Here is a 25755-nt window from a genome sequence, read left to right on the forward strand (position 1 = left end):
AGCAAGGCCCTCATTTTCTCTAATTCTGTGAAGGCTGAGGGAGGTGAGGAAGCTGCAGGAGAAAAATTGGAAGCTAGCACAGGTTGGTTCAAGAGATTTAAGCAAAGAAGTCATCTCCAGAACATGACAGTGATAAGATGAAGGAGCAAGTGCTGATGGAGAAGCTACAGTAAATTATCCAGAAGATCTAGCTAAGATCATTAATTGATGAAGATGACCATACTAAACAATGGATTTTGAGTGTAGAGAAACAACTTTCTGTTGGAAGAAGATGCCATCTAGGACTTTCATAGCTAGAGAGGAGAAGTCAATTCCTGCTTCAGAGTTTCAAAGGACAGGCTGACTCTCCTGTTAGGAGCTAATGCAGCTGGTGTCTTTAAGTGGAAGCCAATGCTCATTTACCATTCTGAAAATAATAGGCCTCTTAAGAATTATACTAAATCTACTCTGCCTGTGCCCTATAAATGGAACAACAAGGCCTGGATAACAGGATGGTTTACTAGATATTTTAAGCCCACTGTCGAGACCTACTGCTCAGAGAAAAAAGATCCCTTTCAACATATGAATACTCATTGACACTATACTTGGTCACCCAAGAGCTCTGATGGAGATATACAAGGAGGTTAATGTTATATTCATGCCTGCTAACACAACATCCATTTTGTAGTCTGTGGAGCAAGGACCAATTTCGACTTTGAAGTCATTTTTTAAAAAATAAATTTTGTAAAGCTATAGCTGCCATAAATAGTGATTTCTCTGATGGATCGATCTGGGAAAAGTAAACTGAACACCTTCTGGAAAAGATTCACCATTCTAGAAGCCATTAAGAATATCTGTCATCTATGAGAGGAGGTCAAAATGTCAATGTCAACAGGAGTTTGGAAGGAATTATTCCTTTTTTTTTTCCTTTGAGATGAAGTCTCGCTCTGTTGCCAGGCTGGAGTATAGTGGCGTGATCTTGGCTGACTGCAACCTCCGCCTCCCGGGTTCCAGAGATTCTGCTGCCTCAGCTTCCTGAGTAGCTGGGACTATAGGTGCGTGCTACCATGCCCAACTAATTTTTATATTTTTAGTAGACGCGGTTTCACCATGTCGGCCAGGATGGTCTTGATCTCTTGACTTCATGATCCACCCTCCTCAGCCTCCCAAAGTGCTGGGATTATAGGCATGAGCTACTGCACCCGGCTGGAAGGAGTTATTCTAACCCTCATGAATGACTTTGAGGAGTTCAGGATGTTTGGTGGGGGAGGGGATGGTAGATGTGGTGAAAATAGCAAGAGAACTAGAATTAGAAGTGGAGCCTAGAGATGTGACTGAATGGCTGCAATCTCATGGTAAAACTTGGACAGATGAGGGGTTGCTTTTTATGGATGAGCAAAGAAATATTTTTTTTTTCTTTTTTGAGACAGGGTCTCACTTTATCACTCAGGCTTGAGTGCAGTGGTGCAATTATGGCTCACTGCAGCCTGGACCTCTGGACTCAAGTGATCCTCCCACCCAGACTACAGCATAGCTGGGACTACAGGCTTGAGCCACCACACCTGGCTAATTTTTGTATTTTTTTGTAGAGACAAGGTTTCACCATGTTGCCCAGGCTGGTCTTGAACTCCTGGTCTCAAGCAGTCTTCCTGCCTCAGTCTCCCAAAGTTCTGGGATTACAGTGTGCTGGGCTGAAAGTGGTTTCCTGAGATGGAATCTACTCCTGGTGAAGATGCTTTGAACATTGTTGAAATGACAATGATAGATTTAGAATATTCCCTAAACTTAGTTGACAAACTAGCAGCAGAGTTTGAGAGGACCGACTCCAATTTTGTTTTTTCGTTTTTGATTTTTTTAAGAGACGGGGTCTTGCTCTGTCACCCAGGCTGGAGTGCAGTGGTGTGATCTTAGGTCACTGTAGCCTCGAACTCCCTGACTCAAGTGATCCTCTCACCTCAGCCTGCCAAGTAGGTGGGACTATAGCTGCGTGCCACAGTGTGACTCAAATTGTGAAAGATGCTCTGCTGTGGATAAAATGCTATCAAATACCATTGTATGCTGCAGAGAAATCTTTTATGAAAGGAAGAAGTGATCAATACAGGAAACTTCATTGTTGTCTTATTTTAAGAAATTGCCACAGCCACTGCATTCTTCAGCAACCACCACCCTGATCAGTCAGTAGCTATCAACATTAAGGCAAGACCCTCAACTAGCTAAAGGCTCAGGTGATCATTAGTTTTTTGGTTTGTTTGTTTTTGTTTTTAAGCAATAAAGTATTTTTTGAATTAAGGTATATGCTTTTTTTTTTCTTTTTTTGAGTTGGGGTCTCAGTTTGTTGCCCAGGCTGGCAGGCTAGAATGCAATGGCCCAATCATGGCTCACTGCAGCCTGGACCTCCTGGGTTCAAGTGGTTCTCCCACCTTAGCTTCCCGAGTAGCTGGGGCTACGAGTGTGCACCACCACACTCTGCTAATTTAAAAAACATTTTTTTTTTTTTTTTTTTTACACAGGATCTCACTCTGTTGCTCAGGCTTGTCTTGAGCTATTGGCCTCAAGTGAGCCTCCTGCCTTGACCTCACAGCATGCTGGGATTATGGGTTATGAGCACATGTGCCTGGCCTTTTTTTTGTTTGTTTGTTTTTTAAGACAGTGCTTTCCCACACTTTATAAACTATAGCATAGCATAAACATAACTTTTTTATGCACCGAGAAACCAAAAAAAATTTGTTACTGACTTTATTGTGACACTTGCTTTATTGTGGTGGTCTGCAACTGAACCCACAATAAGCCTGAGGTATGCCTGTACTTTAAAGTAGTCTTTCAGAAGTGATCTAAAATACCAGGAGGGAGGGAGAGATTTTTTTTGACTGGGGGAATAAGAACAGCTGTCCCAGGCAGCAATAGGTATGATAGCATTCTAATCAATAGGAATGGCACAGCCAAAGTATAGGAGTGGAAAAGTACAGTAGGAGTGAGGAATGTTTTTGTGAAGCATTAGACACAAGCAGAGAATGTCTATTAATAGGTTGAAAAGAGCCCTGAGTGCTCGTTTAAGGATTTGAGACTTTATTCAACAAGCAGTGGAGAGTCTGATGTTTCTTAGGAGAAAGGAGCCATGGCTATCAAACCCAAATTTCATATCAGTTTCTGATTCATCCACCAGCTAAGGTTACTGTACCATCCTTGAGGTTGAATGGATTGGGCCAACTTTGAGGACTAGTGAAATCATTTGTTATTAATGAAGTGGTTAACAATAGTTAAGATACCATAGCAATTATGAACAATCTTCTACTTTATTTTTTCCTATAGGATCTTTTGCTTGTCAAGTCTTCTCTGAGTGTATGAGAGAGAGAACTTTGAACATCTCAGGGAAATGTGTAAGAGTAAGTTTTGTTAATACAAGTAACAAGTGAGATTGGAAATGCATTTGGCCCTCCATATGTGTGATTTCTCCATCCGTAGATTCAACCAGCTGCAAATCAAAAATATCTGAGAGAAAAAACAGTAAACATAATAATATAACAGTAACAAAATTTAGAAATACAGTATAACAACTACTTACATAGCATTTACATCATATTAGGTATTATAGATAATCTAGAGATTAAAGTATACAGACGGCTGTGCATAGGTTATATGCAAATACTACACCATTTTACATAAGAGATTTGAGCATCTGGGGATTTTGCTATCTAAAGGGGTGGTGGGCGTGTGTATCTTGGAACCAATCCCCAATGGATACCAAGGGAGGTCTGTATATTCTTATCTTACTACCACTCTGCTTGTCCCATTTTAACATTTTTTTTCCTGAATGAGAAATATCATACTGTACAGAAAAAGCACACAGAATGAAGAGTCAACTCCTGAGTGTGAGTCCTGGCTCTGCTGCTTACTATCCTTGTGACCCTGAGCAAGTTACTTAACCTTGTGATCTTGTCATATGGTGGTTAGGAGATTCCAGTTGGAAAGTAGTTGTGAAAGCATTATTAACAAAATTGGGATGTATGTTGCCTTGCTTGTATTTGGAGATAGTGTCTCCTGTAGGCATTATTGACATTGTTTACAGATGCTTCTGAAAAGACCAGTGTGTGTCCCACATCTTGTCCACTGTGCAGAAACGCAGTGTGTTATAGAAAATCACTGGGGCGGAGAGCAGAAACACTGAATTCCAGCCCACACCCTGCCACTGGCAGTGTAACTCAAATGTAACTACGACCTCATCAGCTACCCTGCTTTTGTCTTAAGGTTCTGTAAAAACAAAACACAACAGTCACAAAAACAACAGAAACAACACACACATATACACACACACACACTTACACACACACTCAAATTCGATTCTAAGAGACTTAAAGAACAATGCAGATCTTTACTGGAGAACTGTTGAAAAGAAGATGCATTGTACATTTTACAACTAGTCTTCTTAAATAGTACTTTTTGCCCACATTGTACACTAGTTGTCCTTTCTCCTTTTTTTCTTTCTCCTGCACCATGCTCTGCCGCATCAGCCACATTCCTAGATTGCTCCTTCTTGGCCTTTTTATTATTGCCGTCATTATCATTATTTGTAGAGTTTTTCACTTTCTCTTCCTACCTATTGTTCTTTTTAGCATAAGGAAGACAGCTAACTTAAGAAAGGAATTCTCTCTTCTTAGAAAATGGACAGGTGGCCACTTAATATTTTGTGCCTGTGTCACTGACTGTTTGATACAAGGCAACTTCACCTTTCCTGTGAAGCTGGATCTAGCAATATTTGTTCCTTTAAACTCCAAGTAAGGATGAGTTGAGGTAAAGGATAAGGAAATGCTCTGTAAATGTGAAAGCACTATACAAATATGAGGTTGCATTAATTTGTAGCCTCAGCAACTGTTTGCAGTTTGTCACTCTGTCAGCTCAATCTCCTAAGATCCTAACAAGTCTAAAATCTTATTCAGGAAAGTTCCGCTCTATTTTGAATCATGGCTGGCCACAGTGGATTGTTGCTGCCATTCATAGCTAGGCTACTGTGTATTTTTATATTTATAGTTGTATGCCACTTTGTAAGCTTTTGACAAACATTCTCTCATCTGATCCTCACAGTACCCTATGAGATGATTTTGTCATCCCCATGGTTGAAGCTGTACCTCAGGCCTCCCCATCTTTTTTGCCTCTTCTGCTTGCAGTCACCTTATTTGAGCACCACTACAGCTACCTGGGTAACCCATCTTCTCTTCCCCTGTAAAACTTCATAGAAGAGTGAATGATGCTTCTGAATTTAGTCAGTAGAATATCCTCCGGTAACCATTTGATGGGTCTGCCCTTCTGCCTGTTAGCAATTGATTCAGCAAATGAAGAGCAAAAAGCACACAAGCCTGACATGGCCTTTGTAATGCCTGTATCTAGACTTTTAGCCACACCGAAGGCTGGGTGGCCTCACAGCTTTTGATTTGGAGTTTGATATTGCTTTAATGCCCTGTTGTTTCACAGTCATCTTTTTTGGTCAGTGAAGCAACCTGCGTGGTCCCTGAGTAGCAAAACTTCATGCGAGCTGTCAGTTCTCTTGTTGTCATTAGAAGTCTTCATCTTGTTTTCAGAGCTTCTTTGGAGTAGGAAAGAACTTGATCTTAGTCATTGTCAAAGATGTCATGGTACAGGAAAGCATGTTGACTTTGGAGAGGGGCTGATCCCAGTGTGATCCTGGGAATTCCTGTATTTTCTTCGAGTCTCACTTTCTTTCCTCACTTGTAAAATGAAGCTGTCAATGCCTGCCTAATTAGGCTGTTATGAAGATTAAATATAATGTTTATAGAGCGCCTGTATATGTTATAACATTCATAGGTATCACACCAGCTTTGCAGACAGGCCTATGACCACTTTCATGTATCTTTTTTACTTCTCTGTATTTTGGCATGTCTATTTCAAGAGAACTTTATTAGTAATTAACTCCAGATCTATATTGTTGAAAGAATTGCCATTGAATTCTGGAGTTGAAAGAGAGCCAATTATTATTCTGTATAATAGTTTAGAGCCGTTCTTATACTCTGCAGGGCTTCCTGAGAGGAATGAGGTGGACTTGAGGCTTATTCCTGCTTCAACCAGAGCAGAAATACTTTTGTTTATATTATATATTGACATTTCATGTAAGACATGATTTGAAAAAGACTTCCACTGATGGAAAACAAAAAAGCTTTAAAATTTTAATGTAACTTTCTTCCTGTCCACACAGAAATCTGTTTTCCAGCATGACAGACAGATAATGACTTAGGAGAGTGTATTCTGATACCAGGTTTAAATTCTAAGCTTTCCAATACCTGGAACATAGTAGACACTCAAGAAGTTCTCATTGAATGGATAAATTCTTGGTCCTTGTTGTGGTAAGGGTCGACTGAATAGTCCTAGACCTTTGTTCTAGCCTCTGTGTGTGCATTTTCATTCCTTTATTCAACACATAAATATTTGATGATAGATTTGAGTCAGGATATTATTCTTTCTGATTTAAGCCTCTATATATTTTGAATCTTGGTAATCCTCTCAGAGAAACCAACTTTGCTTAGTCTGTCAGAGTCCAGGAGAGTTCATTAGTTAAGTGTTATGAACTCATAGGGCTGGAAGGGATCTTAAAAGGGGTGCAGGTAAGGGGAAAGAGTGCTGATCATAAGAAGTAGTGTAGTGAAGTTGTTAAGAACACAGACCTTGGGGCCAAACAACTTGGGTTTGTATCCCACTGTGGGACATAGAGCAAGTTACTTAATTAACCTCTTTATGCCTCAGTTTTCTCATCAGTGATATGGGATAAGAACAATAACTACCTCAGAGGGTTGTTGGAAGCATCAAAAGAATTATATATAAGGCTATTAGAACTGTGTCTAGCAGGTAGTTATTGGTCCATATTAACAACAATTATTGGAAGTATTAAGACCTACTTCATATGCATCAGCTCATTTAACCCTCAAATGAGGAAATGGTGGTCCCCAAGAACACATTCAGGAACACAGGATGCCACTACAGGATGCCACTAATGGATTTTAACCAAGGAAGTTAATTGATCAGAATTATATCTTTTAAAAGTCACTCTTGAGACAGGTAGACTGAAAAGGAATGAAACCAGAGGCAGTGAGACCAGTTAGACGGTTGCTATGGTAACTATACAAGAAGTAGGGAGGCTTTCTCTGGAAAGGGTTAGATAGTTAATATTTCAGGCGTTGTGGGCCACACAGCCTTTTGCAACTACTCAGCTCTGCTGTCATAGCACAGAAGCAGCCACAGACAATACTTACATAAATATGGCTGCATTCTAGTAAAACTTGACTTACAGTGTTTCAGTTTGGGATGACAAGATTTGAAGATGGATGGTGCCAATGACAGTACAACAATGTGAATGTATTCCACGCCATGGAACTGTATACTTAAAAATGGCTAAAATGGTAAATTGTGTATTATGTATATTTTACCATAAAAAAAAAAAAACTTTGTGGGAAGAAATGAAACACTTTTCAGTTATAGAACAATGGGCAGGAAAAATTGTTTGCATTATAACTTAAGTCAAAGAAACTGGTGAAGAAAATGAGAATAGGTGTGGAGGCAACAACTAGAGACCACAAAGGGTTTTCTGTTTGGGATATAAAGGGAAAGGCTCCCGTGCCTTGTGGAAGAAATAAAAGAAACATGGAAAGCAAGTTAAATTTGAAGAAAAAATAGGTGATGGGGGAATGGGGAGGTAAAATAGAGGACAGCTTTGACTTGTAGTGTCTGCAGGGCCGGGGAGGTGGAAGCAGATAGTAGCTTGGTAGCTGTGTGGATGTATATACAAGGTGGAAACCTGTCTTCATTTTGGACTGATGGAACTTGCTCAGAGAAGCTTTGGGATACTTTTATAATCATTATAATCATTGGATTGACTTCATTTAAATAGGATCCATTCTTACCTAAGAATCTTTCTTAGTGTTTTTAGATTAAAATATCTAAGTACTAACTTGGTGGCATGTACCTGGAGTCCCGGCTACTTGGGAGGGCTGAGGCAGGAGGATTCCTTGAGCCCAGAAGTTTAAGTCCAGCCTAGGCAACACAGCGAGACCCCATCTCTGAATTAAAGGAAAAAAATATCCAAGTACTTAAAGTGTAAGTGCTTCACAAGTATCTCCTGATAGTTACTTATGAATAATCATACATTTATATCCACACTAGGCCTCTGTCAAAGTATTCTATGAACATCCTTCAAAGGGTTTCTGTGAGAAGACGTACATGTAAGTCAACCAAGAGCGACTATCTCAAAAGAATTAGGAAGAGACCAGTTCTTGAGAATCAGAGGCAAATAGCTCAGCTTTGGGTAAATTTGATGGGGTGAGACGTAGGAAGGACAGACTTCAGAAGTGGCCTCACTAGGTGGAAATCCAGGGAGACAGATGAATGTATGGGCAGTTCCCAGTTAACATGGATGCGGACATTCACTAGGCTGACGAGGTCCCTGAGACCTGGTAGGAGGGAGAGCAGATCTTGATGTTATCAAGAGAGGCTGAAGACTGCAATTTTTAATGTTTAAAATGATTAAAACTAAGCTTTGACAAAATTGTTTTTATTTCAATTTCTAGAACTGTTACAGATTTTCCAAAGTGAAATCTGTAAGTGACAAAGTAGAAAATTGGCAGCATAGCATCTCGTTGTCATTGGAGAGAGGAGGAGCCCAGGGAGTGGGGACAGTGTAAACCATCCATCTGGCTGCATTTTTCTCTTCTCCTATGATAAGAGCCACCCACCTTCCTCCCAGTGCAGAGCTGCTCCTCTGGCTAATTCCAAATGAGCTATGTATCAACATGCAAAGAGCTGTCTCGCAGTCCTCAGAGTCTAGCTATAGTTCTGTACCAAGCTTCTTATCTTCTTTTGCTTCTTGTTGTTAAATCTTTCCCTTGAGGAGCAAAGATGGCGGCGTGAGGTGTGCTGCCCCAAACTGGCCTCTGGGGAGGAGAGAGGTGGGAGCTGCTGACCCATGGGAGGCCAAGTGCATCTACAGGATTGGGCGAGGTTTTTTATCACAGGAAGAATTTTTTTCATGACCTTTAGGTGCTTAATTTTTTTCATGACCTTTAGGTGCTTTTACCTTCATCTCAAAAACAAAATTCTGAACTCAGAACTTGGAAAATACAGAGTCTCACTATGTTGCCCAAAGGCTGAAGAGCAGTGGGTATTCACAGGTGTGACCATGGCACACTGAGGTCTCAAACTCCTGACCTCAAGAAACCCTCCTGCCTCAGGCTCCTGAGTAGCTGGAACTATAGGTGTGCCACCACTCTTGGTGTGAAAATGTGTCTCTATGTAGTCTCCTAGAGTGGGCAGTCCCGCTTCTTTAATTAAGCTACTTTCTCTGTTCTTGAAATGTGGATGTATTAGTCCTTTTTACACTGCTGATAAAGACATACCTGAGACTGGGAAGAAAAAGAGGTTTGATTGGACTTACAGTTCCATGTGGCTGGGGAGGCCTCAGAATCATGGCAGGAGGTGAAAGGCACTTCTTACATGGCAGCAGCAAGAGAAAATGAAAAGATGCAAAGCGGAAACCCCTGATAAAACCACTAGATCTCGTGAGACTCATTCACTACCACGAGAACAGTATGGGGAAACCGCCCCCAAGATTTAAATTATCTCCTGCCAGGTCCCTCCCACAACACATGGGAATTATGGGAGTACAATTCAAGATGAGATTTGGGTGGAGACACAGCCAAACCTTATCATTCCTCCTCTGGCCCCTCCACATCTAATGTCCTCATATTTCAAAACCAATCATGCCTTCCCAACAGTCCCCCAAAGTCTTAACTTATTTCAGCCTTAACACAAAAGTCCACAGTCCAAAGCCTCATCTGAGACGATGCAAGTCCCTTGCGCCTATGAGCCTGTAAAATCAAAAGCAAGCTAGTTACTTCCTAGATACAATGGGGGTACAGGTATTGGGTGAATACAGCTGTTTCAAATGGGAGAAATTGGCCAAAACAAAGGGGTTATATAGGGCCCATGCAATTCTGAAATCCAGCAGGGCAGTCAAATTTTAAAGCTCCAAAATGATCTCCTTTGACTCCAGGTCTCATGTCCAGGTCACACTGATGCAATAGGTGGGTTCCCATGGTTTGGGCAGCTCCACCCTTGTGGTTTTGCAGGGTACAGCCTTCTTTTCAGCTGCTTTCACAGGCTGGTATTGTGTGTCTGTTTCTTTTCCAAGCAAACAATGCAAGCGGTCGGTGGATCTACCATTCTGGGGTCTGGAGGACGGTGGCCCTTTTCTCACAGCTCCACTAGGCATTGCCCCATTAGGGACTCTGTCTGAGGGCTCCAACCCCACATTTCCCCTCTACAGTGCCCTAGCAGAGGTTCTCCATAAGCGTCCTGCCCCACAGCAAACTTCTACCTGGACATCCAGGCATTTCCATACATCTTAAATCTAGGCAGAGGTTCCCAAACCCCAATTCTTGACATCTGTGCCCTCGCAGGCTCAACAGCACATGGAAGCTGCCAAGACTTGGAGCTTACACCCTCTGAAGCCACAGCCTGAGCTCTACATTGGCCTCTCTCAGCCACAGATGGAGTGGCTGGGATGTAGGGCACCAAGTCCCATGGCTGTCCTGGGCCTGGCCCACGAAATTATTTTCTCCTAGGCCTCCTGGCCTGTGATGGGAGGGGCTGCCATGAAGACCTCTGACATGCCCTGGAGACATTTTCCCCATTGTCTTAGAGATTAACATTTGCTCCTGATTCCTTATGCAAATTTCTGCAGCCAGCTTATATTTCTCCTTAGAAAATGGGTTTTTCTTTTCTATCACATTGACAGGCTGCAAATTTTCCAAGCTTTTACTCTCTGCTTCCCTTGTAAAACTGAATGCCTTTAACAGCATCTAAGTCACCTCTTGAATGCTTTGCTGCTTAGAAATTTCTTCTGCCTGATACCCTAAATCATCTCTCTCAAGTTCAAAGTTCCACAGGTCTCTAGGGTAAGGGTAAAATGCCGCTAGTCTCTTTGCTAAAACATAACAAGAGTCACCTTTGCTCCAGTTCCCAGCCAGTTCCTCATCTCCGTCTAAGACCATCTCAACTTGGACCTTATTGTCCATATCACTATCAGGCTTCTGGTCAAAGCCATTCAACAAGTCTCTAGGAAGTTCCAGACTTTCCCACATTTTCCTGTCTTCTGAGGCCTCCAAACTGCTCCAGCCTTTGCCTGTTACCTGGTTCCACAGTTGCTACCACATTTTTGGGTATCTTTTCAGCAACACCCCACTCTACTGGTACCAATTTACTGGATTAGTCCATTTTCGTCCTGCTGATAAAGACATACCCGAGACTGGGAAAAAAAGAGGTTTAATTGGACTTACAGTTCTACATGGCTGAGGAGGCCTCACTGTCATGGTGGGAGGCAAGAGGCACTTCTTTTTTTTTTCTTTTTTTGAGACAGTCTTGCACTGTCGCCCAAGCTGGAGTACAGTGGTGCGATCTCGGCCCACTGCAACATCCATCTCCCAGGATCAAGCGATTCTCCTGCCTCAGCCTCCCAGGTAGCTGGGATTACAGGCACCTGCTACCGCACCTGGCTAATTTTTCGTATTTTTAGTAGAGAAGGGTTTCACTATGTTGGCCAGGCTGGTCTCAAGCTCCTGACCTCGTGATCCACCCACTTTGGCCTCCCAAAGAGCTGGGATTACAGGTGTGAGCCACTGCGCCTGGCTGGCACTTCTTACATAGCAGCAGGAAGAGAAAATGAAAAGATGCAAAAGCGGAAACCCCTGATAAAACCATCAGGTCTCAGGAGACTTATTCACTACTATGAGAACAATATGGGGAAACTGCCCCCATGATTCAAATTATCTCCCGTTTGGTCATTCCCACAACGTGGGAATTATGGGAGTACAATTTAAGGTGAGATTTGGGTGGGTACACAGCCGAACCCTAACAGTGGATATCTCTTCTCTACACATTACCTCGATGATTTGGAAGAGGCCACTTTTCTTTTTCTTCCACCTTCCAGATTCGACACAGAGAGCTCCTAGGATTGCAGTTATCCTGCCAACTTCTCCAGGGAAGAAGGAAGCAGCTGACATGGGTCTTCTGCTACTATTTAATTAATTATAAAGAAATTATTTTTTAAGCTGAAGCTGATGTTTCATTTGAAACAGGTGCTTAGCTGGTGGTATTTGTGAATTCTTGGATTTTTGTTCCAAACAAGAAGACTAAATAAATAGCACGTATGGATGAGAAAAAAATCTTTCCCTTGAGCTTCAGAAGCACATATCCTGCTGCCTATATGATGCCTCCATTTGGAGGTACTACAGCACCTCAGACTCAGCATGTTCAAAAGTGGTCGTCGTCTTAACCTGAGAGCTCTGCATCACATCTTATTCCTTGTCTCGGTGAATTTCACTACCTTTCATCACTTTGCCCTGATTTGGGTGTCTTCCTTGGTTTTTCTTATATCTTACCTTCCTCTTGTAGTTAGTCAACAGAACTGTCCAGTACATCATCCCTGCTGCTGCTACCTGGCTTAGGCTATCATCTCTCATGGAATTGCTGCAACACTCTTCTTCCTGGTCTTCCTCACTCTGATCTTATTCCTCCCTTGTCTCATTCTGTACACTATAGCTAGAATAACCTTCCTAAAATGTAACTTTGGTCAAATCATTTTCTACTTTAAAGCTTTCAATATCTCCTTATTGCCTTCAGGGTTAAAGCAAAACTCCTTCCCATGAGAGCAGGGCTTTGCATTCCTGATGTGGTACCTGCTTACCTGTTAGCTGATTTTCTGAAATCCGCTTACACTGAACTGCTTGCAGTACCCAAGTGGCTTGATCTCTCTTGTCTGTAGTCTCTTGAATATGCTATTTCTTCTTCCTGCAAAGCTCTGCCCATTTTCTTCCCATAACCCACCCTACCAGCCCGTCCGTAGGCTTTAGCTAAGATGTTACTTTCTCCAGGAAGCTTTCCTTGATCTCTCCACACTTGGTTAGATGTCTTGCTTGTATATTCTGTAAAAGCCTATTTTACTTTATTGGAAGATTTAGCATACTGTACTTTGCCTGTTTACATGTCTACTACCTCAGAAGACTATAAGGTCCTTTGAAGGCAGGAGTGAGCTATTATTCATCAGAGTATCATTTATGGCATATGGTGGGGGACATAGTAAATTTTTTTTCTCTCTTTTAAAAAACTTGTAGTAAAATATCCATAACATTTACCATCTTAACCATTTTTAAATATATAAACTGGGCCGGACGAGGTGGCTCACACCTTTAATCCCAGCACTTTGGGAGGCTGAGGCGAGTGGATCGTCTGAGGTCAGGAGTTGGAGACCAACCTGACCAACAAGGTGAAACCCCATCTCTACTAAAAATACAAAACTTAGCTGGCCATGGTGGCAGGCACCTGTAGTCCCAGTTACTCGGGAGGCTGAGACAGGAGAATTGCTTGAACCCAGGAGGCGGAGGTTGCAGTGAGCCGAGATCATTTATAAACTTTTTCATTATCCCAAACTGAAACTCTGTACCAACTAAACAGTAACTTCTCGTTCCCGCACAGCCACTGATTACCCCATTCTGCTTTCTATCTTTATGCATTTGACGATTTTTGGTACCTCATATGAGTGGAATCATACAATATTTGTCCTTTTGTATCTTGTTTATTTCACCTAGCATTTTTTCAAGATTCCTCCATGTTGTAGCATGTGTCAGGATTTCTTGCCTTTTTAAGGCCACATAAATATTTCATTATATGTATATTTCACATTGTTTATTCATTCATCCATTTGTTTGTCCATTCATAGACATTTGGGTTGTTTCCATCTTTTGGCAGTTGTGACTAATGCTGCTAAGAACATGTGTGTACAGATATCTTTTTGAGTTCCTGCTTTCAGTTCTTTTGGAATTGCTGGATCTTATGGTAATCTTATGCTTAATTTTTTTGAGGAACTGCAATAATGTTTTCCATAGCAGTTGCACCATTTTCGTTTACCACCAGCAGTGCACTGAAGTATGAATTTCTCAACATCCTCACCCATACTTGTTATTTTCTGTGTGTATGTGTTCTTAGGTAAGAAATTTTGTGTTTTAATACTAGCCGTCCTAATGGGTATGAAGTGGTATCTGATTGTGATTTTGATTCACATTTGCCTAATGATTAATGATGCTGAACATCTTTCCATGTGCTTATTTATATCTGTTTTTGGAGAAAAGTCTATTCAAGTCTTTTGTCTATTTTTAATTGGGTTTTGTTGTTGAGTTTTAGGAGTTCTTTATATATTCTGGATATTAATTCTATCACATATGTAATTTGCAAATATTTTCTCTCATTCTCTGAGTTGCCCTTTCACTCTCTTGATAGTATCCTTTGAGCAACAAAAGTTTTTCATTTTGATGAAGTTCCATTTATCTATTTTTTCTTTTATTGCCTATGCTTTTGGTGTTATGTCTAAGAAGTCATTGACAGATCCAGTGTTATGAAGCTTTTCCTCTATATTTTCTTCTAAGAGTTTTATAGTTTTAGCTCTTACATTTAGTTCTTTGATCCATTTTGAGTTAATTTTTGTGTATGGTATAAGGTAAGGATCCAACTTCATTCTTTTGCAAGTGAATATCCAGTTTTGCCAGCACCATTTGTTAAAAAGATTGTTTTCCCCATTGAATAGTCTTGGTACCCTTGTCGAAAATCATTTGACCATATATGTGAGGGTTTATTTCTGGGCTCTTTAATCTATTCCATTAGTCTATATGTCTGTCTTTATGCCAGTATCACATTGTTTTGATTACCATAGATTTGCAGTAAGTTTTGATGTCAGGAAATGTGAGTCCTCCAACTTTGTTTTTTTTTTCAAGTATGAGACAAGATTTTTTATTTTTCCCTTAAATCTTTTGTAGATATGGGGTCTCACTATGTTGACCAGGCTGGTCTTGAACTCCTGGCCTCAAGCAATCTTCCTGCTTTGGCCTCCCAAAGTGCTGAGATTACAAGTGTGAGCCACTGCACCCAGCCTGAGACAAGACTTTAATGCTACTTGCTACCTTTTATTTGGTCTTCCTTCTAACATATTTTTTTGTGTGCCCTGTTTGCTTGTTTGCTTTATTTATTTATTTATTGAGACAGTGACTCACTCTGTCACCCAGGCTGGAGTGCAGTAGCATGATCTCGGCTCACTGCAACTTCTACCTCCTGGGTTCAAGTGATTTTGGTGCTTTAGCTACCCAAGTAGTTTGGATTACAGGCATGTACACCATGCCCAGCTAATTTTTGTATTTTTAGTACAGATGGGTTTTTGCCATGTTGGCCAGGCTGGTTTTGAACTCCTGGCCTCAAGTGATCTGCCTGACTTGGCCTCCCAAAGTGCTGGAATTACAGCACTTTGTAAGGCGTGAGCTACCGCACCTGGCCCTGGAGTGTTTGCTTTAACAGCCCCTCCTAGATGACTTCTCTTCCTTTCGTTCATGTTATAACTGCGTTTCAATACTGGTTTTCTTTTCCTCTTTCACGCCATATGCCTTAATTTGGATTCTTCTTTGTTTGTGTTCAGGCCACAGTTGGCATTTTAAGGTCTTTTTTTTTTTTTTTTTTTTGCCTTTTTTAGAGACAAGTTTAGACACAAGAGTTGTGTCACTCAGGCTGTAGTGCAGTGGCACCATCATGGTTCACTATAGCTTCTAACTCCTGGGCTCCAGTAATCCTCCCATCTCAACCTCCCCAGCAGCTGGGACCACCAGGGGGACCCAGATACTTTTTTTTTACTTTTTGTAGAGGTGGTGTCTTCCTATGTTGCCCAGGCTGGTATCAAACTTCTGGCCTCAAGGGATCTTCCCATCTAAGCCTACCAAAGCACTAGGATTACAGGCATGAGTCACTGTGGCTAGTTGAATTTTAAGGTCTTAATCCTCCTGGACAACCAAAAGAAGAGAGCCCTACCTATTTGTTTGTCCCTATCTTTGAGTCTAGTTCAATCTCTTTTAGAACTGCCAGAGCCAAAAGTTGCTTTTGTTGTTCCTTTATCATCTGGGATGCCTGTGTCATCTTTAGCACTGCAGGAAGATGCACAATGATACAGTAGTGGTATGATGGACAAGGTCATTGACTTAGAGATTGGGTGTTTTAGTGAAAAGAGCATTATATTGGAAGCCAAGAAACCTGGGTCATAGCTTTGCATCTGTCACTAATTGGCAGTTAGACAATTCAGCCTCTCTCACATAACTTGTGGATGAGGCAAATTGAACTAGGTGGTCTCTAAGTTCCTTCTAAATCTAACAAGTTTGTTACTGTGCAAGATGACTTCCTCAGAAACAGAAGACATTTAAGCTTGTTTTAATGGATGAATAGAAGAAAGAAAGATGTCAGGAGGTTTAAAATAAGGAAATGAAAATATTTTTAGGAGTCAGTGAAAGTAACAGTGACCAGACATTTTATTAAGTGATGCTGGGTCAATTATATAACCATGGGGAAAAAATGAACCTTGTCCTCCACTGTACACCATACGTAAATATCAGTTCATATGGTTTTCAAAACTAAATGAGAAATGTAAGATAATAAAGACTCTAAAACAAAGGAGAATACCTACATGGCCTTGGAATAGGAACAGATTTCTTAGAACAAAAAAGTACTAACATGAAGGAAAAGACTGATAGATTGGATTTCAATAAAGTTAAGAACTACAGTTTATCAAATGACACCATAAAGACAGTTGAGAGGAAATATTTGAAATGTTGTATCTGACGTATGACTTCAATGGAGAATATACAAAGAACTCTCACAAACTAGTAAGAAAAACGCAGTTTAACCCAATAGGAAAAAGTGAGCAAAGACTTAAATCGGCACTTCACAAAGGAGGTTGTCTAAATGGCCAATCAACCTACGAGACAGTGATCAGTATCATCAGACGAATACAAATTTAGACAAGAGTGAGCCAACAAACACATGAGAAATGCATCAGTATCATTAGGGAAGTGCAAATCAAAACCACAGTGAGGTACCACTTTACACCCACTAGGATGGCAGCAATTAAAAAAGAAAAAAAAAAAAAGAAAAGGGAAAATAACAAGTGTTGGCAAGGATATGGAGAAATTGTAACCTTCTTATATTGCTGTTGTGAATACAAAATGGTTCAGCCACAAAATGTAAAATAGTTCAGGAAAACAGTTTGGCAGTTCCTCAAAAAAGTTAAATGTAGAATTACCAATTCCACTCCTAGGTATAGACTCAAAGGAGGTGAGAACAAGTACTAAAACAAGTACATGTGTGCATTGTTCATAGTAGTCAAAAGGTAGAAAGAATTCAATGTCCGTCAGCAGATGAATGAGTAAACAAATTGTCGTATATACATTTTTGGGATATATATTTTGGGGTTTTTTTGCTTTTATTGTTATTTTTAATTGGCACATAATATGTGATTTAGTGTGATATTTTGATACATGTATACAGTGTGTAATGATCAAATTAGGGTAATGGCATATCCATCTCAAATAAAAGAGATGTTTATCTTTGTATTAAGAACATTCAAAATCTACTTTTCTAGCAATTTAAAAATATACAATAAGTTGTTGTTAATTATAGTCACCCTTTAGTACTATAGAACACTGGAACTTATTCCTTCTAGCTAGCTATACTTTTGTATCCATTAACCAACTTTTGGCTATCCCTCCCTCTCTGCTATCCTTCCCTGACTCTAGTAAATCACTAATTGTACTCTCTACTTTTATGAGATCAGTGTTTTAGGCTTCCACATATGAGTGAGAATACTGTATTTTTCTTTCTGTCCCTGGCTTATTACATTTAACATTATCTCCTCCAATCTCATTCATGCCATGAGTGACAGAATTTTGTTCATTTTTTAATGACTAAATAGTATTCCATTGTGTATATACACCACATTTTTGTTATCTATTCCTTTGTTGATGGACACTTAAGTTGATTCCATATCTTATTTACTATGAATAGTGCTGCAATAAACATGGGAGTGTGGATATCTCTTTGACATACTGACTTTTTTTCCTTTAGATATATACCCAGTAATGGGATTGTTGGATCATATGGTAGTTCTATTTTTATTTTTCTGAGGCACCTCTATACTGCTTTCCATGATGGCTGTATGAATCCACATTCCCACCAACAGTGTATAAGAGTTCCCCTTTCTCTGCACCCTTGTCAACATTCATTATATTTTGTTTTTTTGATAATAGCTATTTTAACTGGGAGAGATGATATCTCATGGTGGTTTTGTTTTGCATTTCCCTGATGATAAGTGATGAGCATTTTTACATATACTTTTGGGCTATTTGTATGTCTTATTTTGAGAGATGCCTATTCAGTTCATTTGCCCATGTTTTAATTGAATTATTTAGTCTTTTGCTGTTGAGTTCCTTATATATTCTGGATATTAATCCCTTGTCAGAGGAATAGTTCGCAAAGAGACTAGTTGTCTCTTCACTCTGCTGATTGTTTCCTTTGATGTCAGAAGCTTTTTAGTTTGATATAATCCCATTTGTCTATTTTTGCTTCTGTTTCCTGTGCTTTTGAGGTCTTCTTCATAAAATATTTGCCCAGACCAATGTCCTGAAGTGTTTCTCCTATGTTTTCTTCTAGTAGTTTCATACTTACATGTAAGCCTTTACTTCATTTTGAGTTGATTTTTGTATGTGGTGAGAGATAGGGTTCCAGTTTCATTCTTCTACATATGGTTATCCAGTTTTCCCAGCACCATTTATTGAAGAAATTATCCCTCCCCAATGAATGTTCTTGGTACCTTTGTCAAAACTCAGTTGGCTATTAATATGTGGATTTAATTCTGTGTTCTCTATTCTTTTCCATTGATCTATGTGTCTTCTTATGTTAATACCATGTTGTTTTGGATACTGTATCTTTGTTATATATTTTGAAGTCCAATAGTGTGATAACTCCAGCTTTGTTCCTTTTGCTCAGGATTACTTTGGCTTTTCAAGGTCTTTTGTGCTTCCATACAAATTTTAGGATTGTTTTCTCTATTTCTGTGAAGAATTTCATTGGTATTTTGATAAGGATTGTATTGAACCTATAAATGACTTTTGGTGGTATGGTTATTTTCACAATATTAATTATTCCAGTTCATGAACATGGGATGTCTTTCCAGTTTTTTGCGTCATCTTTGATTTTTCACCAGTGTTTTATAGTTTTCCTGGGAGATTTTTCACCTTCCTGGTTAAATTTGTTCCTAGGTCTTATTATTGTTATTTTTGGGTGGCTATTAAAATTGGGATTGCTTTCTTGGTATCTTTTTTGCTAGTTTGTTGTGGATGTATAGAAATGCTACTGATTTTTGTATGTTGATTCTGTACACTGCATGAAATACCATAGAAAGAAATGAAGTACTGATACATGCTACATTATGGATGAGCCTTGAGAACACTAGGCTAAGTGAAAGGAGTCAGACACAAAAGCTCACATTGTGTGAGTCCATTTATATGAAATGTCTAGAATAGATAAATCAGTAGAGACAGAATGAAGACTGATAGTTCCTAGGAACTGGTGGCAAAGGGTGGGGGCTGAAGGTTGGGAATGGAGAGAAACTGCTTATGTTTTGGAACTAGATAACAGTGGTAGTGTGAATGTACTAATTGCCACTGAATTGTTCACCTTAAAATGGTTAATTTTATGTTACGTAAATTTCGTCCCAATAAATTACTTTTTAAAAAAAAAATATGAGATGCTACTATACCCACCAGAGTTGGTAAAATTCAGAAGACTGTCATTCCAAGTGTTGATGAGTATTTGCAACAACTGGAACCCTCTTATACTTCTGGTAGGAATATTACTAAAGCTAAGTATCTGCCATTCTCTGACCCAGCATTCCACTGCTAGCTATATGCCAAAACAAAATAAATGTATGACTACCAAAAGAGACCTACAAGAAGGCTCTTGGCAGCTTTTATTCGTAATAGCTTAAAACTATAAACAACTTAAATGCCCATCAAGGTAGAATGGATCAATTGTACTACATTCATACATGGAATACTATGCAGAATGAACTACTGCTACACATATAAGAAGATGAATTTCACAGAAATAGTCTTGGGTGAAAGAAGCCAGAACCCGAAGAGTATGTTTATATTCTACTTATATGAGGTTCAGGTAGAAGCAAAACTAATATATGGTGATAACTGTCAGAATAGCTTTTGCTGGGGGTGATTATTGATGGTTCATGAGAGCTGTCTGGGATGCTGGAATAAATTTTCTACATCTTGATTTCAGTGGTGGTTACATAGGCATATACATATGTACAAAATAAGCTGTGCACTTAAGGTTTGTGAACTTTATTGTATTATACCTTCAGAAAAATTTCAGAATACAGTTACCAGCACAGGCATTCTTGCAGAGAAGCCCTAGAAGAGAATGTTTGTGATGCATAAGGTTGTAGAATGCCTTGAGTGGCAGTGAAATGGCAGAAATTTGGAATCTGTCCTATAACTCTGGTAAGTTTGACAGAGGGAAATGACTTAATGAAAGCAGATTCTTAGGGAAATGGTTCCTTGGAAATATGCCTGGTGGACTGAGGGCTGGTCCACTAGTGGGGAGACTATTGCAGTAGGACCTGAATTAGGGCAATACTTTGAAAAATGGAAGCTCTGAAGGAAGAGCAATTGGAAAGGCTGATGACTGGTTGGGTACGGATAGCAAAAGGGGACAGGGCAGAGATGACTGAGATTCCATGCCGGATGGCTGGTCCAGAAATAAGAAAGCCAGGAAGAGGGATCAGTTTTGGAGTAAGATGAGTAGTTTTTAAATGCTTTAGTTTGGAAGTCATAGCAGGCCCCTAGAAGCAACTGTGGGACTCAGGAGGACAATCAGGGCCAGTGAGAGAAATCTGAAAATTACCAGTGTACAAATTTATTTTGAATAAATGAGATCCCTAAAAGACTGTAACAGAGAAATTTCAGAAGGCCAGCCCTTGGAGAAGGAAGAGTTGTTGAGGAAGAGGAGACTGCAGCTGTAGTTCAACCAGGAAAACATAGTGTCACTTAAGCCAAACAAAGAGAGTGGGGGTGGAGATGTAAAGGGAGAAGATATAGGAAAAGGAGCGATTGAAAATGGGATGAAGAGCAGGGGTAATTGAGAGGACGCAGTCTTGGAGAAGACAGGAAGAAACAGGATCTGAAAGCAAAGACAGAGAACTTAGCCCTGGGCTGCTGTGAAGAACCCAGGTGCCTGCAATTAGATCACAAGAATTTGTCAGCATCTTCAGTGACTTACTCTTGCAGTGTTCTTTGTCCTCTGCGTAGGAACAGAGAGTGACCTAGGACTCAGAATGAGTGTGGATGTAGGAGCCAAGGAATCTTCATGTATTTGGTCTCATTATGGGTTTCAGGCATAATCCTATTCACTGTGAAAGGGATACAAAAGAAGTTTAAGACCTCTGGGAATTTATTCTCTAAAAGGTACAATTCAGCCATGATTAAGTGCCAAAACAAGTTTATTTAGTGTGTTTCAAATCTTCTTCTGGCTGTATAACTTTGGGCAAGCTACATTAGTTTTCTCTGACTCTGTTTCTTTATCTGTTAAGTGGTGATAATAATATCTGCCTCATATGCTGCTCTGGAGATTGAACGAGTTAATACAAGCAAGGTGCTTGGAATAATGCTTGAAACATAGTATGTGATAAATGTTAGCTAAGGTCATGGTGGAATGCTGTAGGAGTGTAGAAGGGGAAATAATTAGTCAAGGCTGAGTTGGTGGGAAGACTTGGAGGAGTAGGGATTTATTGGGGGGCAATGCAAGGATGGGTAGGAGAAGAATGAAGGAAAGGGAATTTTAGGTTGGGGAAAGCATTGGAACTGGTCTTAGATCAGTAAAGCCATAGCATCTATGCAATTTACTGACTAAACGAAACTATTCCTGTTGGGGAGTAGTGGGAGATAGGAAAGGAGGATAGATAACTGATATTTATTATAATGAAAGAAGTTCTGAGATGGGGCACCAGAGCATTTTGGTTGTGACTTTTATCCTGGACCTGTGACTCAGGGCAAGTTGTCTGATCTCTTAGGACCCTGCCTTTCCTCATCTAAAATCAAATGGACTAAATTTGTAAAATCCCTTATAGCTCTGAAATCCTGACATAATTCCCACATGGAAATGATTTCTTTGACCCCTCTGTCTATAGGATGGTGCTGTTTTTTGCGCAACATGAAGCCAACTGGTCTATGTGGGGCAAACTTGTGGTTATGGTCTACTTTAGCCCCCTGCTGTGAGTGAGTGAGCTGACCGGCCCTCGTACAGACACTACACACTGTCTTGCAACACTTAGCATTCACCACTGCTCCAGAGATCTGGAATCTCAGCAGGTGGATTTGTGGAAGGAGCTCTTGGGTATCTCATTCCCAAATTATTTAGAGTTAACTCTACTACTGTTCTCTTGAGGAGCCTCAAGGTTTAGTTTCCTTGAAGTGGACCTTGAGGGCTAAGTAGGAGAGGAAAGAACAATCTGTAGCCTTAAAAAAATTCCCGGATTGTCCTTGCGGTGTTCACAAAACTAAAGAGAAAAAAGCAGTACCATGAGCACCCAGTGAACTGCCAGCAAAGCCCTAAGCCTTTCACAGTAAACTTACCTGCTCAGGTCATTTTTGTGCCTGAAACAGAATAGTGCTGCTTTTGAAACCAGGGATTGATTCCTCCATTTTACTGCATGTGTTTAAATAATCCAGGACTCTTATAAACATAAATGGAAAATGGGCTTTTTAAATACCATGCTTAGAAATCACTGACTCTCATAAGACATTACTTCAGTTTTCTTTTTAGAAGGGAATTTTTGTTTGCAACTCTGTTCTCACGTCTCCGTCCTTCCTGGTTTGAGCCCCTCTTGGGAGTCGCACGCAGGCCCTTCTGCTGCTGCTCAGCCTGCAGTGCTGCAGTGCTGTTGCATCAGAGGAAGTTCTCTAGGATTCCACTCCCATTTGCTTTTTCTAGTTGCTAAGCAGGCGGCACTTAGAGCAGTATCTGCCCTCTGAGCTTTATCATTGAAGATACTTTTGGACTTTTATACTGGATGGATTTTATACAACTTGATGATTGAAAAATAACTTGAAATGGAAGAACTAAAGCAGATGGAAGCAATTTTATCTACATTTTGTGTCTCCAAAGTTTGAAGGGTTTATTTTGTTTTCAGAAACTGAAATTTGAGAAGAATGATAATTTATCCTCGTCTTGCCCTTGAAAGGAAGAGTTTTTCTTTGGGGAGTGGAGCTTTAGGAAAGGAAGGTGACTTGAACTATAAGGACTTCACAGCTAACATATGCCCCTGGGTAACGTTACATATCCCTTATTTGTTTAGAATAGAAGTTCCTTGAGGGAATAGACTATATCCTTTTTGTTGTATGTGGTTCCTAATAGTGAGTTGCAGCTAAGTGAATATAATAAACACTAGCAATTCAGTAGACTCCTGATCTTTGATCTCCCTTGGCAGATCAGTCCATGCCACAGATTTCCTGAAAAGAAAAATAACCATGTCATGGAAGAAACTATGTGTTTTTTTGCAAAGGTTGTGAATTAAGGTTGAGAATGAGATGGTTTAGTCTGGCCTCTTTTTAGAGCAGTGATTGATTAATGCTGTCTGTGTTGCTGTTTCTTCCAGAGCTGACCTGTCCTGGACGCAGCATAACTAACGAAGCTGCTGCAGGATGAGAAGATGGCAGCGCGGCTGCTCGCACCACCAGGCCCTGATAGTTTCAAGCCTTTCACCCCTGAGTCGCTGGCAAACATTGAGAGGCGCATTGCTGAGAGCAAGCTCAAGAAACCACCAAAGGCCGATGGCAGTCATCGGGAGGACGATGAGGACAGCAAGCCCAAGCCAAACAGTGACCTGGAAGCAGGGAAGAGTTTGCCTTTCATCTACGGGGACATCCCCCAAGGCCTGGTTGCAGTTCCCCTGGAGGACTTTGACCCATACTATTTGACGCAGAAAGTGAGTTGGAGGAGGAGGAGCAGCTGCAGATACCCGTTTCCTAACAGGCTTAGGGAGATGGGGGAGAAAGAACTGTGTCTCTTTGCCAAAGTTTGGATAAGTAGTTAACCTTTTGTTTCAGTTCTGGCTTATGGGGATTATTTTTCATTTTAATTGCTACTAAGGGTCATTTGTGGTCTTGGCACTTGTCAACTCTATTAATAAGACTTCTGGTTTTGGCTCCAGGCCAGATCAGAAAAAGGGGAGGTAAATGAAATGGGACTATTTAAAAGAGTTTTTAAAAGATAGGACAGCCTCCCTCTCTCAAACACACATTCAAAATTCTATCTTTAATATAAAGACGATGTTACTGTTGTGACATCGGTAGAGTAGTATGGTGGAGATGGCGTACTTGCTCTCTTGTCTAGCCCCCTCTGTGACACCAGAGCTGCTGGGGACGGGAATAAAACTGAGTAAAGCAAACAGCCAGTGAGGACAGACCCACGTCACTGGCCCTGTTACACCATTGTCTGGATTGATTCTTGCAGCACCGATCTTGCAGTAGAGTCAATTCTGTTATTCCTGCGAGTAGGGAACTCAGGTGAAAGAACTACCAATCTTCATTTGGCCAAGAGTTTCAAACTTCCTGAACAAATATTTGATTAAATCTTCAGCTTCTTTCTCATGATTATCTTCTGAAACAAGGCAACAAGCAGAAAAACAAAGCCTGCTCATTGATCCACCAGCTAAATAATTGAATCTTGAGGACTGGCATCAGACACCGTTTTAGGGGACCCCTCATTTGACAGATTTTTTTTTTTTTTTTTTTTTTGAGATGGAGTCTTGCTCTGTTGCCCAGGCTGGAGTGCAGTGGCGCGATCTCAGCTCATTGCAACCTCCGCCTCCTGGGTTCAAGCAATTCTCCTGGCTCAGCCTCCTGCGCAGCTGGGACCACATGCTTAGAATAGCTATATAATAGAAAAAAGTGGAACCATTAGTCTATTCTTTCACTGAGAAATCTAGAAAGTTTAATGAACAAAATGATACGATGTAAAGAACAGTAGATTGGAGGTAAGAAATCCTGATTCTACCATAATTTACCGTGTTTATTATTTACTTTTTTTTTTTTTTTTTTTTGAGGCAGAGTCTCGCACTGTTGCCCAAACAGGAGTGCAGTGGCGCGATCTCAGCTCTCTGCAACCTCTGCCTCTTGGGTTCAAACGATTCTGCTGCCTCAGCCTCCTGAGTAGCTGGGACTACAGGTGCATGCACCACCACACCCGGCTAATTTTTGTATTTTTAGTAGAGATGGGGTTTCACTATGTTGGCCAGGCTGGTCTCAAACTCCTGACCTGAGGTGATTCACCCGCCTCAGCCTTCCAAAATGCTGGGATTACAGGCGTGAGCCACTGCGCCTGGCCTTTTATTTACGTTTTATTTTTCAGTAAATGTATTGTTCAAGATACCACAGATAATTTATGGGGAAATAAATGAAGAAAAAACCTTCTCAAAACTAGTTTGTGACTTTCAGCAAGACACTTCATGTCTCTGGACCTAAACTATTTTTCCAACTCAAATGCAAATTAATTTCTCATTTTCTTTTCTTTTTGTTTTGTAGTTTTTCTTTTTTTTTTCCTTTAACTTGTATTTTAAGTTCAGGGGTACATGTGCAGGATGTGCAGGTTTGTTACATAGATAAACGTGGGCCATGGTGATTTGCTGCACAGATCATCCCATTTCCTAGGTATTAAGCCCAGCATCCATTAACTACTCTTCCTGATGCTTTCCCTACCCCCATTCCCTGCCTCTGACAGGCCCGGATGTGTGTTGATCCCTTCCATGTGTTTTCTGTTCCTGTGTTAGTTTGCTGAGGATAATGGCTTCCAACT

At 40.4% G+C, this 25755-nt stretch overlaps 1 protein-coding gene across 8 annotated transcripts in view; it reads left to right on the top strand.

Moving 5' to 3' along the window:
- The window catches only part of SCN8A (sodium voltage-gated channel alpha subunit 8), a 215280-nt gene that overhangs the window by 44088 nt on the left and 145437 nt on the right, over positions 1–25755 (top strand). For all 8 annotated transcript variants that reach the window (XM_073020751.1, XM_073020752.1, XM_073020754.1 and 5 more), the window contains exon 2: positions 23558–23887. In XM_073020751.1, coding sequence (XP_072876852.1) covers positions 23612–23887 — 276 coding nt within the window. In that variant the 5' untranslated portion in view covers positions 23558–23611. The remainder of the gene's footprint in view (positions 1–23557; positions 23888–25755) is intronic.

The sequence above is a fragment of the Chlorocebus sabaeus genome, chromosome 11, assembly GCF_047675955.1.
Source record: "Chlorocebus sabaeus isolate Y175 chromosome 11, mChlSab1.0.hap1, whole genome shotgun sequence".
NCBI lineage: Eukaryota > Metazoa > Chordata > Mammalia > Primates > Cercopithecidae > Chlorocebus > Chlorocebus sabaeus.